Source organism: Anomaloglossus baeobatrachus, chromosome 1 (genome assembly GCF_048569485.1).
Source record: "Anomaloglossus baeobatrachus isolate aAnoBae1 chromosome 1, aAnoBae1.hap1, whole genome shotgun sequence".
NCBI classification, from domain to species: Eukaryota; Metazoa; Chordata; class Amphibia; order Anura; family Aromobatidae; genus Anomaloglossus; species Anomaloglossus baeobatrachus.
The window spans coordinates 823,450,805-823,463,304 of record NC_134353.1 but is presented as its reverse complement, the minus strand read 5'-3'; the positions used below and the strand labels follow the sequence as shown (position 1 = coordinate 823,463,304).

General features: G+C 48.0%; 1 protein-coding gene and 1 long non-coding RNA gene across 3 annotated transcripts in view; one reads left to right on the top strand and one right to left on the bottom strand.

Annotated features, from left to right (window-relative positions):
• The window catches only part of LOC142253425 (uncharacterized), a 106,931-nt gene extending 102,512 nt beyond the window's left edge, over nt 1–4,419 (bottom strand). Inside the window, exon 1 of one of the 2 annotated variants that reach the window (XR_012726735.1) lies at nt 4,297–4,419. This is a non-coding gene — a long non-coding RNA (uncharacterized LOC142253425). Of the gene's footprint in view, nt 1–3,020; nt 3,436–4,296 lie in introns of those variants that run through there. The other variant, XR_012726729.1, reaches the window with a different exon arrangement.
• Nucleotides 3,850–12,500, top strand: part of NR2F1 (nuclear receptor subfamily 2 group F member 1) — a 10,327-nt gene continuing 1,676 nt past the window's right edge. Inside the window, exons 1-2 of the mRNA XM_075325102.1 lie at nt 3,850–5,790; nt 7,701–8,228. Coding sequence (XP_075181217.1) covers nt 5,358–5,790; nt 7,701–8,228 — 961 coding nt within the window. The 5' untranslated portion in view covers nt 3,850–5,357. The remainder of the gene's footprint in view (nt 5,791–7,700; nt 8,229–12,500) is intronic.

Below are 12,500 nucleotides of genomic sequence, written 5' to 3'. Positions count from 1 at the left end.
TTCCAGGTCCCCTAGCCTCAGCACACTCACACTCAGGATGCAGGGCACTGAGTCTGATGCTCCCAGCACCCCCAGCCTCAGCACACTCACACTCAGGATGCAGGGCAGTGTGTCTGATGCTCCCAGCACCCCCAGCCTCAGCACACTCACACTCAGGATGCAGGGCAGTGTGTCTAATGCTCCAAGCTCCCCCAGCCTTAGCACACTCACATTCAGGGTGCAGGGCAGAGTGTCTGATGCTCCCAGCTCCCCCAGCCTCAGCACACTCACACTCAGGATGCAGGGCAGTGTGCCTGATGCTCCCAGCTCCCCCAGCCTCAGCACACTCACACTCAGGATGCAGGGCAGTGCGTCTGATGCTCCCAGCTCCCCTAGCCCTCAGCACACTCACACTCAGGATGCAGGGCAGTGTGCTGATGCTCCCAGCTCTCCCAGCCTCAGCACACTCACACTCAGGATGCAGGGCAGTGTGCTGATGTTCCCAGCTCCCCTAGCCTCAGCACACTCACACTCAGGATGCAGGGCAGTGTGTCTGATGCTCCCAGGTCCCCCAGCCTCAGCACACCCACACTCAGGATGCAGGGCAGTGTGTCTGATGCTCCAGCTCCCCCAGCCTCAGCACACTCACACTCAGGATGCAGGGCAGTGTGTCTGATGCTCCCAGGTCCCCCAGCCTCAGCACACTCACACTCAGGATGCAGGGCAGTGTGCTGATGCTCCAGCTCCCCCAGCCTCAGCACACTCACACTCAGGATGCAGGGCAGTGTGCTGATGCTCCAGCTCCCCCAGCCTCAGCACACTCACACTCAGGATGCAGGGCAGTGTGTCTGATGCTCCAGCTCCCCCAGCCTCAGCACACTCACACTCAGGATGCAGGGCAGTGTGTCTTATGCTCCCAGGTCCCCCAGCCTCAGCACACTCACACTCAGGATGCAGGGCAGTGTGTCTGATGCTCCAGCTCCCCCAGCCTCAGCACACTCAGGATGCAGGGCAGTGTGTCTGATGCTCCAGCTCCCCCAGCCTCGGCACACTCACACTCAGGATGCAGGGCAGTGTGTCTGATGCTCCAGCTCCCCCAGCCTCAGCACACTCACACTCAGGATGCAGGGCAGTGTGTCTGATGCTCCAGCTCCCCCAGCCTCAGCACACTCACACTCAGGATGCAGGGCAGTGCGTCTAATACTCCAAGCTCCCCCAGCCTTAGCACACTCACACTCAGGATGCAGGGCAGAGTGTCTGATGCTCCCAGGTCCCCCAGCCTCAGCACACTCACACTCAGGATGCAGGGCAGTGTGTCTGATGCTCCAGCTCCCCCAGCCTCATCACACTCACACTCAGGATGCAGGGCAGTGTGTCTGATGCTCCAGCTCCCCCAGCCTCGGCACACTCACACTCAGGATGCAGGGCAGTGTGTCTGATGCTCCCAGGTCCCCCAGCCTCAGCACACTCACACTCAGGATGCAGGGCAGTGTGCTGATGCTCCAGCTCCCCCAGCCTCAGCACACCCACACTCAGGATGCAGGGCAGTGTGTCTGATGCTCCAGCTCCCCCAGCCTTAGCACACTCACACTCAGGATGCAGGGCAGTGTGTCTGATGCTCCCAGGTCCCCCAGCCTCAGCACACTCAGGATGCAGGGCAGTGTGCTGATGCTCCAGCTCCCCCAGCCTCAGCACACTCACACTCAGGATGCAGGGCAGTGTGTCTGATGCTCCAGCTCCCCCAGCCTCAGCACACTCACACTCAGGATGCAGGGCAGTGTGTCTGATGCTCCCAGGTCCCCCAGCCTCAGCACACTCACACTCAGGATGCAGGGCAGTGTGTCTGATGCTCCAGCTCCCCCAGCCTCAGCACACTCACACTCAGGATGCAGGGCAGTGTGTCTGATGCTCCAGCTCCCCCAGCCTCGGCACACTCACACTCAGGATGCAGGGCAGTGTGTCTGATGCTCCAGCTCCCCCAGCCTCAGCACACTCACACTCAGGATGCAGGGCAGTGTGTCTGATGCTCCAGCTCCCCCAGCCTCGGCACACTCACACTCAGGATGCAGGGCAGTGTGTCTGATGCTCCAGCTCCCCCAGCCTCAGCACACTCACACTCAGGATGCAGGGCAGTGTGTCTGATGCTCCAGCTCCCCCAGCCTCAGCACACTCACACTCAGGATGCAGGGCAGAGTGTCTGATGCTCCCAGGTCCCCCAGCCTCATCACACTCACACTCAGGATGCAGGGCAGTTTGTCTGATGCTCCAGCTCCCCCAGCCTCGGCACACTCACACTCAGGATGCAGGGCAGTGTGTCTGATGCTCCAGCTCCCCCAGCCTCAGCACACTTACACTCAGGATGCAGGGCAGTGTGTCTGATGCTCCAGCTCCCCCAGCCTCAGCACACTCACACTCAGGATGCAGGGCAGAGTGTCTGATGCTCCCAGGTCCCCCAGCCTCATCACACTCACACTCAGGATGCAGGGCAGTTTGTCTGATGCTCCAGCTCCCCCAGCCTCGGCACACTCACACTCAGGATGCAGGGCAGTGTGTCTGATGCTCCCAGCTCCCCCAGCCTCAGCACACTTACACTCAGGATGCAGGGCAGTGTGTCTGATGCTCCCAGGTCCCCCAGCCTCAGCACACTCACACTCAGGATGCAGGGCAGTGTGTCTGATGCTCCAGCTCCCCCAGCCTCAGCACACTCACACTCAGGATGCAGGGCAGAGTGTCTGATGCTCCAGCTCCCCCAGCCTCAGCACACTCACACTCAGGATGCAGGGCAGAGTGTCTGATGCTCCAGCTCCCCCAGCCTCAGCACACTCACACTCAGGATGCAGGGCAGTGTGTCTGATGCTCCAGCTCCCCCAGCCTCAGCACACTCACACTCAGGATGCAGGGCAGAGTGTCTGATGCTCCAGCTCCCCCAGCCTCAGCACACTCACACTCAGGATGCAGGGCAGTGTGTCTGATGCTCCAGCTCCCCCAGCCTCGGCAGCTGTCTCCTGCACTCACTGTATAATCATCGTGCGCTCACTTACTGTACGCTAGATGGCAGCCCGATCCAGCAGTTGTGACACAGGCCTGTTCCTGGGACTCTTCTTACAAAGCATTGATCTTCCCAGACAACAAAAAGAGCTTATCATTGTTTCATTAATAATTATGGTAACATTGCCGCTCGCGCTGCCTGAGTCCATGCCTGTCCCTCGCTGCAACTTTTCTAGTCCCCTTCATGATTTGTATGTAAAGCTTCTGATAGAGAAATAAACCTGCAATCCTATATACAGCCATCCATCTTTACTGCAGCCTCGCATCATTCCCAGTGTAACACATCAGCAGTGTACAGATCTGCTGAGACCTGTAGTCCCTCCTCTGCCTGTCTGGTGGACAGTCACCCATTGTTCTGTGGCAGCCATTATACCCCAGCTCTGTCCCCCATGGTCAGTTTGTGGTGGTCTCAGCCTCACTCACATCTATAGAGCAGCTTCACTTTTACAAGCTTTGCACATTCTCCTTTAAGTTTGTGACTTTTGTGATTGTCACCCAGAAAGAAGGGGAGGGCAAGAGAAGACATGAATCTAAATCGTGTCTTCATTTTTACATCTTCATTCTCTAACTTCTCCTAATTTCTATCCCCCCCTTTCGCCCCCATGCAAACCCCCACCCCAAGTAGAGTATTTTTGTTCTGCTGAGCCCATAGACGACCCATACTAATCAGCTCTGAAAGTAAATAGCAGCGGGTAGAGGCGCTGTGAATGAACAGTGTGCTTGTCACTGCAGCCCCCTACCCCTCCTCCCCCCCATACCCTCCCTCCATTCCTTGCAGCCCCAACCATAGGTAACAAGGCAAAGAGGAGAGAGAAAGGAAGAAAGGCAGCAGCAGCGGCAGCCTCCGCCAATGGCGGGCAGGGGGCCTGGCTAACCTCAGCCTCCCCGCTCCTCTCCCCCCGGTTGGGGGCTCTGACCAGTCAGTCGCCTTTGATTATCAGTCGCCAGCAGCCCCTCGCTTGGCTCCTTGACATGAGCTCCATATAAGGCAGAGATCTCCATAGAAACGTGTCACTTTCAATAGTAGTGTCAAAGTTCACTATATACAGACATTCGCGCAGATCCCCCTTTCGGAAACATTGCTGTGCCAGTCTTCCCGTTATAAGGCATTCATTTGTGTGTGTGTCTCCGTGCCATTCTCTGTCCCCCTCTCTTTCCCCCTCACTCTCTCCCTCTCTCTCTTTATTGCATATTCTATGAGCCTGTCTCTCTGTGTGTGTCAGTGAGTGTGTGGTTTTTTTTTTCCTTTTCTTTTTTTTTACCCCTCACCTCTTTCACTCCATTCCAGCAACAGAACGATCAGCTACCACCGGCGTCTCCATCGTCCTATGCAAAGACTTTTATTTCATTTTTTTTCTTCTTCTTCATTTTCTTCTGCAACAAGAGGACAACAGCTTCCACCATTGACTTTCCCAGACTTCAAAGAAGAAAAAAAGAGAAATAGAGAAAGCTCTTGAACGATGATGATGATGATGATGATGATGATGATGATGATTGCATGCCATCTCCAGGAATAAAGCAGCAGAAGAGGAAGCAGCGGCAGAGCGAGGGCTGCTGTTTGTTGTTGGCTGCACACTTTTGGATTGTTCGTTGTGATACTTTGTGTTTTTCTCTCCCACAATGTGGCACTTGATCATCTAATGACAGATCGAGGGTTATTTGTCCTCCTGACATCATAAAAGCAAAAAAGACAGAGGAAAAAAATCAAAGGCGAAAGGGGAAGTGTCTTGAACCTCTGTCTCCGGCGCTGCCAGGATCAGCGCTGAATGGCTGGCTGCGCGCTGCCCTGGATGTGGCCCCCTGGACTCCTACAATCCCTCCTCGGCTTCTAGTTTGATTTCTTCTGTTTCTTGCGCCGGCAGCAGTGAGGGTGAAGCCGCTGCTGCCCGTCCTATGTCTGCTCCCTGCCGGCACTGGGGAGATCGGGGCTGACAATCCTCCCTGATCTGACGCTGCACCCTCCTCCAGAGCAGCCACAGCCTGCAGCCCGGAGAGCAGGCATCACAGGCGGCATCACAGGAGGCATCACAGGCGGCATCACAGGAGGCATCCCAGGCGGCACTGGAGACCAGACAGGCAGGGGGCACGCAGCAGCCCGGCCACACTCTGCCCACATCTCCCACTGGCCAGCGGCTTCCCTGCCCTCAGCGCCGCTTCACACATAGGAGACATTTCTGCTCTGTGCAAAGAAGGGGGGAAATCCCTGCAAAGCAAATCCAAGGAAACGGCTCCCATCAGCGGCAACCACGGCAGAGACCGCCAGCTTCTTCTTCTCCTCCAAAATAAAATCCCCCCAGACCTCGCTCCCCAGCACTTTTTGGGCCCGAGATATGGCAATGGTAGTTAGCAGCTGGAGAGATCCGCAGGAAGACGTGGCCGGGGGGAACCCAGGAGGCCCTAACCCGGGGGCAGCGCAGCCTGCAAGGGATCAGCAGCAGCAGCAAGCCCCCCACACCCCACAGACCCCCAGCCAGCCGGGACCCCCCTCCACCCCCGGGGCGGCTGGAGACAAGGGCCAGCAGGGCTCAGGCCAGAGCCAGCAGCAGCACATCGAGTGTGTGGTGTGCGGGGACAAGTCCAGCGGCAAGCACTATGGCCAGTTCACCTGCGAGGGCTGCAAAAGTTTCTTCAAGAGAAGTGTCCGCAGGAACTTAACCTACACATGTCGTGCCAATAGGAACTGTCCCATAGACCAGCACCACCGGAACCAGTGCCAGTACTGCCGGCTCAAGAAGTGCCTCAAAGTGGGCATGAGGAGAGAAGGTGAATATTTCTTCTGTGCCATCATGTGTGTGCTGCTAGGTGTGTGCCTGCTGGGGACGAGCCATGCCCGCATCTGATGTGCTGCCCCCCTTTTACTCTGTGGTTGCATTATGATGCTATTAATATTAATACCGGTGGCTGTACTGTGTATCTGTGAGTGTGTGTTTTGTCTATGGTAACATGCTGTGGGATGTTGGCTGATCCTCCTTACATGTGCTTATTCCATCCCTTTTTTTTCTACTCTCATCATTAAACCAATACAAACACATCCACAAAACGTGTGTAGTCAGAAGCAGTGGTACCCTGATCTGTAGCACTCTTTAAAATAGGGCACCCATATTGTCCTCTGTCCTAGGCGAGATTTGGCCTTGTCCTATATTGTTCTCCACCCTGGGAAACACACGAGAAGTGTCCATAAGGATACAATGCCCTAGCTATATCGCGCTTTCATTTCATTCCATTTCATTCTTCATTTAAAAAGAGAATAATTTGGGAGGGAAATTTACATTATAATTAATGAGCCATTCAGATAATTCGACAGAATATTATATTGTCTCCATTTGGCATTCCTCTCCCATTAATCTGAGCACAGTGTTCAGATGGGCACATTGTACATTGATAGAAATGTGCACTCAGGTTGGGTAATTATGTGACTAATTGTCTTTAGTAAAGTACAACTAGTTTCTATAAATGTCCAGGATACAGAGATCCCCAAATCTGCAGTACACATAAAAGAGAGAGCAGTAAATAAAAAAAAAAAAACAAGAGAAAACATTTTATAGCTCTGTGAGAAGTTCTCAGTGTCTCTATTTCTCTGTAACTGAATTATTAAAAAAAAGTAAAAAGAGAAAAAATACAGGACAAGCTCACCTAGGTACACAGTGTAAATATATGGCCTCAGATGAGTCTGTAAATGATGCCCTGATTGTAACCTATTCATATATAAAGTGTCCTGTGTATATCTCCATGTATTATTGTGTACCTGGCAGAGCAGTATTTGGCACTTGCACCACAATCACACAGCACAACACACATAGACACACAGTTTGCCCAGCTTTACTAACTTGCAGCATAAATAAGCTCAGCATCCATGCAGTTAATGAATAGTGTTTAGCATCTAAGCTGTGGGCATTCACTCTCAGGCACACTCATGGCACACACAGGAAGCCCTTCTACCTGTACTCACTGACTGGCTCAGCAATTCACTGCCACAATGTTTAACTATTGTAAGTTTATTGGGCTTGTATATATTTATTTTTACACATTATTCTTATCATCATTATGATCATCATTTCTTATTAAATCTTACTTTCACTTTCCCATCCTTAAGAAGAGCAGCTCCAAGTTACAGCACAACGTGTACAAGCCAATCTCCCTGTGATTTATGAAATCCTCCTGTTATTTATTTCATATATTACATATTCATACATTACCTATCAGCAGGGATATTTACATTTCCAGGGATTCACTGCCTGAATGTCAATGTGCTGCTGCAGTTGGGATTATTGTAGTGGTGTGAGATGATAGTTTATGTCTATTGTGGTGTCTATGTGTTGTGATAACAATGTGCATGATATTGTGTGTATGTGTGTGTACTGTGCTACTGTATTTTTGTGACATTTGCGTGTGTGCTTGTATATATATGAGTGTGTCTGTGTGTAATGAATATATCACATACACCTTCAAGTGCAAATACGTATCTGCATATATATATATATATATATATATATATATACACTATATATATATATATGTATATATATATATATATATATATATATATATATATATATATATATATATATATCACATGAGCACACATATGTATACGTGATTGATTTGATGGTTTCATTGATGTGATTCCCAGCCCTGGTTGCACATTTCCTCTTCTTTCTCTTTGTTTTTGTCAGCGGTTCAGCGAGGACGAATGCCTCCAACCCAGCCGAACCCAGGCCAATATGCCCTGACCAACGGGGACCCCCTGAATGGCCACTGTTACCTGTCCGGATACATCTCCCTGCTGCTGCGGGCAGAGCCATACCCGACGTCCCGCTATGGCAGCCAGTGCATGCAGCCTAATAACATCATGGGCATAGAGAACATCTGCGAGCTGGCGGCCCGGTTACTGTTCAGTGCTGTGGAGTGGGCCCGGAACATCCCCTTCTTCCCTGACCTGCAGATCACAGACCAAGTGGCTCTGCTCAGGCTGACTTGGAGTGAGCTGTTTGTGCTGAATGCAGCTCAATGCTCCATGCCCCTTCATGTGGCCCCTCTCCTGGCAGCTGCTGGCCTCCATGCCTCCCCAATGTCTGCCGACCGAGTGGTGGCCTTTATGGACCACATCCGTATCTTCCAGGAGCAGGTGGAGAAGCTTAAGGCCTTGCATGTAGACTCTGCAGAATACAGCTGCCTGAAAGCCATCGTCTTGTTCACATCAGGTGAGTGAGACCGAGAGAAGTGGGGTACAACCATGGGCACCTCTGATACATGCCCAGCCATACAACACTGCTCACTGTACATTACATATCCCAAGTTGGCTGCAGTCAGATCCCAGCTGGGATGTTTCCTCAGCCATATCTCACCCCCACAAGACAAGGGATTCCTCTGCCATCATTGGAGATGTGATGCACTATCTGAATGGTGCCAACATTAATGAAGCGCTGTGCTGTCACTCTATAAGATTGGATTGTGCTCCAGAATCCATCCATGAGGCTGTGTGTATAAGTGTTGCTCCAATCATGTGCACAGAATCCATATTAATGCTGTAAAATGCAGATCCATCCCACTATTATACAGCGATTTATCTTTTTTTTAATTATTATTTTAAAGATGATGATTTTAGCAGACTCTTCTGATAGAGATACAGACAATTTCTGCAATGTAAAGGCAGTGAGAAAAAAAAAACACCCAGCACAATTTCCAGTAATACATCATTTTGCTATGGAAACCATACTCCTATTAAATATTTAAGAGAATGTCTGAAAAATAGAGCAAATTGAGAGCAGCCAGTGGCTCCACACATGCATACATGTACACATAGATAGATAGGTTTCGGTGATAGATTATAAAAGCAATCTCAGAGGTAATCATGGAGGGCAGCCCTTTAAACTGTGTCTATTACAAGAACAAGGCATTTTTAATGAGAGCTGAATGCAGACAGCAGCTTGCAAGGCAGCCACATGTAAACAAAGCAGAGAATAAGGCGCTCCAATGTGAAATGCATCTAAGGTCACAAGGCTGCTCCTTAATCACAATATGCAATACATATCTCAGCCATATTGATGAAACCGTTCCCATAAAGCCGCACATAAGTAACCAGAGTGATTCCCAGACAATGATGACAAGGCCCGGCCTCCATGCACCAGGGATACACAGGATTTCCATTTTATTAAATGCTTCTGCAATGTGCACACGATTGTAAGGCATTAAATGCTGTATTAATATCATGTGAGCAGCAGATGATTTCTTACGAGGGGTTCATGGTGTGCATGGTGGTCAGATGCAGCTGTGTGCACCCCTGCACACGATCAATGCTGCATGGACGCCCTTCATAAAGAAAAGCCTCCACCAGAACCTATGGAGGCCTCATCCGCCATACACAGGCTGATCACACATGCCCCCCGTGCTCAGTAATGGAGCGTGCCCCTATCACTCTGCATCCTTGTATGATGCTCTCTGTGCACCATCATCCCCATTGTCTATAATGACACAATAGTATGCCAATATATAATCTACCTCTGGCAGCACCAAACGTGCACAGGCCGCAGACTTGCTGGGAAAATAGGTATATTAATTACTATTGCATTTTTCGATACCTTACCTTCTACTAATAATACCCACAGTATATAATATAGCACTGCCTGCAAACGCCCCCCCCCCCCCCCCATACACACTATAACTTTACTTGTAATTACCAGTCTCTGAGGAATTGACTGGGAACCCCCAACCCCTCCCCAACTTTTAAAACCAATGTCTAAAGTGATGAAAACACACATTTAAACATCATTTTAGAGAGAGTTTAGTGGGATAATAAGTGTGTAAAGCGTCTCCTGCTTGTGGTTTCCATGTTCAGACTCCGGAAAAGTATTTTCCACCTATTGTACCCTGGACTCCATCCAAACGTTAGGTCACGGCCCCTGCTTCCCTTTAAACATTATTAATTTATGTAGCTTACATATAATTTAGCTTTTCCTGCCCACAGGCCTTATGCCCTGATCATGTAAATATAAGGTATATACCTGATAGGACTGTACTGCATATCCATATAACTAGGATAAGGCAAACAAAGCTACAAGAAAAACTAGGACAAGGCAAACAAAGCTACAAGAAAAACTAGGACAAACAAAGCTAAACTGCCTGTAGGAACACACTGAACACTGCCATTTATAGGTGTTGTATTAATCCGAGCGATACAGATCATTTTCTTCATTTTCACCAGTAAATGAGACGTTACATGCGTGCAGTTGCCACTTGTGGATAACATCATCATGTACATTAATATTAATATGTATCAGTGGGTGTAGTCACTGCTGATGATGTGATTCCATCCTGCGACGTCATCACTGACATCTCTGCTCCTGGTGGAGAGAAGTAAGAAACAGTTCTAGGATAGATGTCACAGGCAATTATCAGACGTTTGGAAGAAATATGTCTTCCTAATACTGGGAGCAGTATTATCTTATGTGAGCACTTCTGGACTGTTGTAAGAAACACACCATATAGCAGTATAGCTTTACAACAAGACTCAAGGATCTTTTGATAGATAGATAGATAGATAGATAGATAGATAGATAGATAGAGAGAGAGATAGATAGATAGATAGATAGATAGATAGATAGATAGATAGATAGATAGAGAGATAGATAGATAGATAGAGAGATAGATAGATAGATAGATAGATAGAGAGAGAGATAGATAGATAGATAGAGAGAGAGAGAGAGAGAGAGAGATAGATAGATAGATAGATAGATAGATAGAGAGAGAGAGATAGATAGAGAGAGAGATAGATAGATAGATAGATAGATAGATAGATAGATAGATAGATAGAGAGAGATAGATAGATAGATAGCTGAATAGATAGATAGATAGATACATAGATACATAGATACATAGAATTAATGAATCCATACATAATAGAGCAGTACAAGCCTGGTCATTACATACATCTGAAGGCTGATTACAAGTTCACAGTTGCCATTTGTTTTATTTGCATTTTTGCCTTGAGCAAAAAAAAAACATATTTAGAGAGTGATCTGTCTAAATAATGTAATTACAGCAAATTTTTTCATCCTCCAGAATATCAATGTTCAGAGATGTCATCTTTATGTAGTCCCTTCATTATCCCAATTATTATTACACTTTATGAGACAGGGAAGTGGTCACTTTACATAAAATAATGTCTGTGAAGCCCATGTTATACCAACCGGCGCGTTATCCATCAACGGCATCACATTATTCTGACTTTATAGTCAGGTATTAACTTCACTTTTGGCAACTAATAGGTTAAAGTTTCATGACGATCAGTGCAGCTTCATTTGTCATTTCCAAAGGTCATTTAAGTGTGAGTGTGTCATGTGCGTGATGTGAGTGTATAATATTATTGTGGTACGTGTGTTATGTGTATGTGTGATGTGAGTATGTAATATTATTGTGGTATGTGAGTGTGGAATGTGTGATGTGAGTGTGTGATGTGAGTGTGTGATGTGTATGTGTGATGTGAGTGTGTAATATTATTGTGGTATGTGAGTGTGGAATGTGTGACGTGAGTGTGTGATGTGTATTTGTGATGTGAGTGTGTAATATTATTGTGGTATGTGAGTGTGGAATGTGTGATGTGAGTGTGTGATGTGAGTGTGTGATGTGTATGTGTGATGTGAGTGTGTAATATTATTGTGGTATGTGAGTGTGGAATGTGTGACGTGAGTGTGTGATGTGAGTGTGGTATGTGTATATGTGATTTGAGCGTGTAATATTATTGTGGTATGTGAGTGTGTCATGTGCGTGATGTGAGTGTGTAATATTATTGTGGTACGTGTGTTATGTGTATGTGTGATGTGAGTATGTAATATTATTGTGGTATGTGAGTGTGGAGTGTGTGATGTGAGTGTGTGATGTGTATGTGTGATGTGAGTGTGTGATGTGAGTGTGTGATGTGTATGTGTGATGTGAGTGTGTAATATTATTGTGGTATGTGAGTGTGGAATGTGTGATGTGAGTGTGTGATGTGAGTGTGTGATGTGTATGTGTGATGTGAGTGTGTAATATTATTGTGGTATGTGAGTGTGGAATGTGTGATGTGAGTGTGGTATGTGTATGTGTGATGTGAGTGTTTGATGTGAGTGTGTAATATTCTTGTGGTATGTGAATGTGTGATGTGAGTGTTTGATGTAAGTGTGTAATATTATTGTGGTATGTGAGCGTGGAATGTGTGATGTATGTGATGTGTGTAATATGAGTGCGTGATGTGAGTGATATGTGTGATGTGAGTGTATGATATGTGTGATGTGAGTGTATGATATGTGTGATGTGAGTGTGTGATGTGATGTATGTGATGTGTGTAATATGAGTGCGTGATGTGAGTGTATGATATGTGTGATGTGAGTGTGTGTGATGTAAATGTGTGATGTGAGTGTGTGATGTGTGTATATGTATATCATGTCCGTGTGCGAGGGATTGTAGGGGCAGATGTGATCATCGTGTGCTGCTCTTCT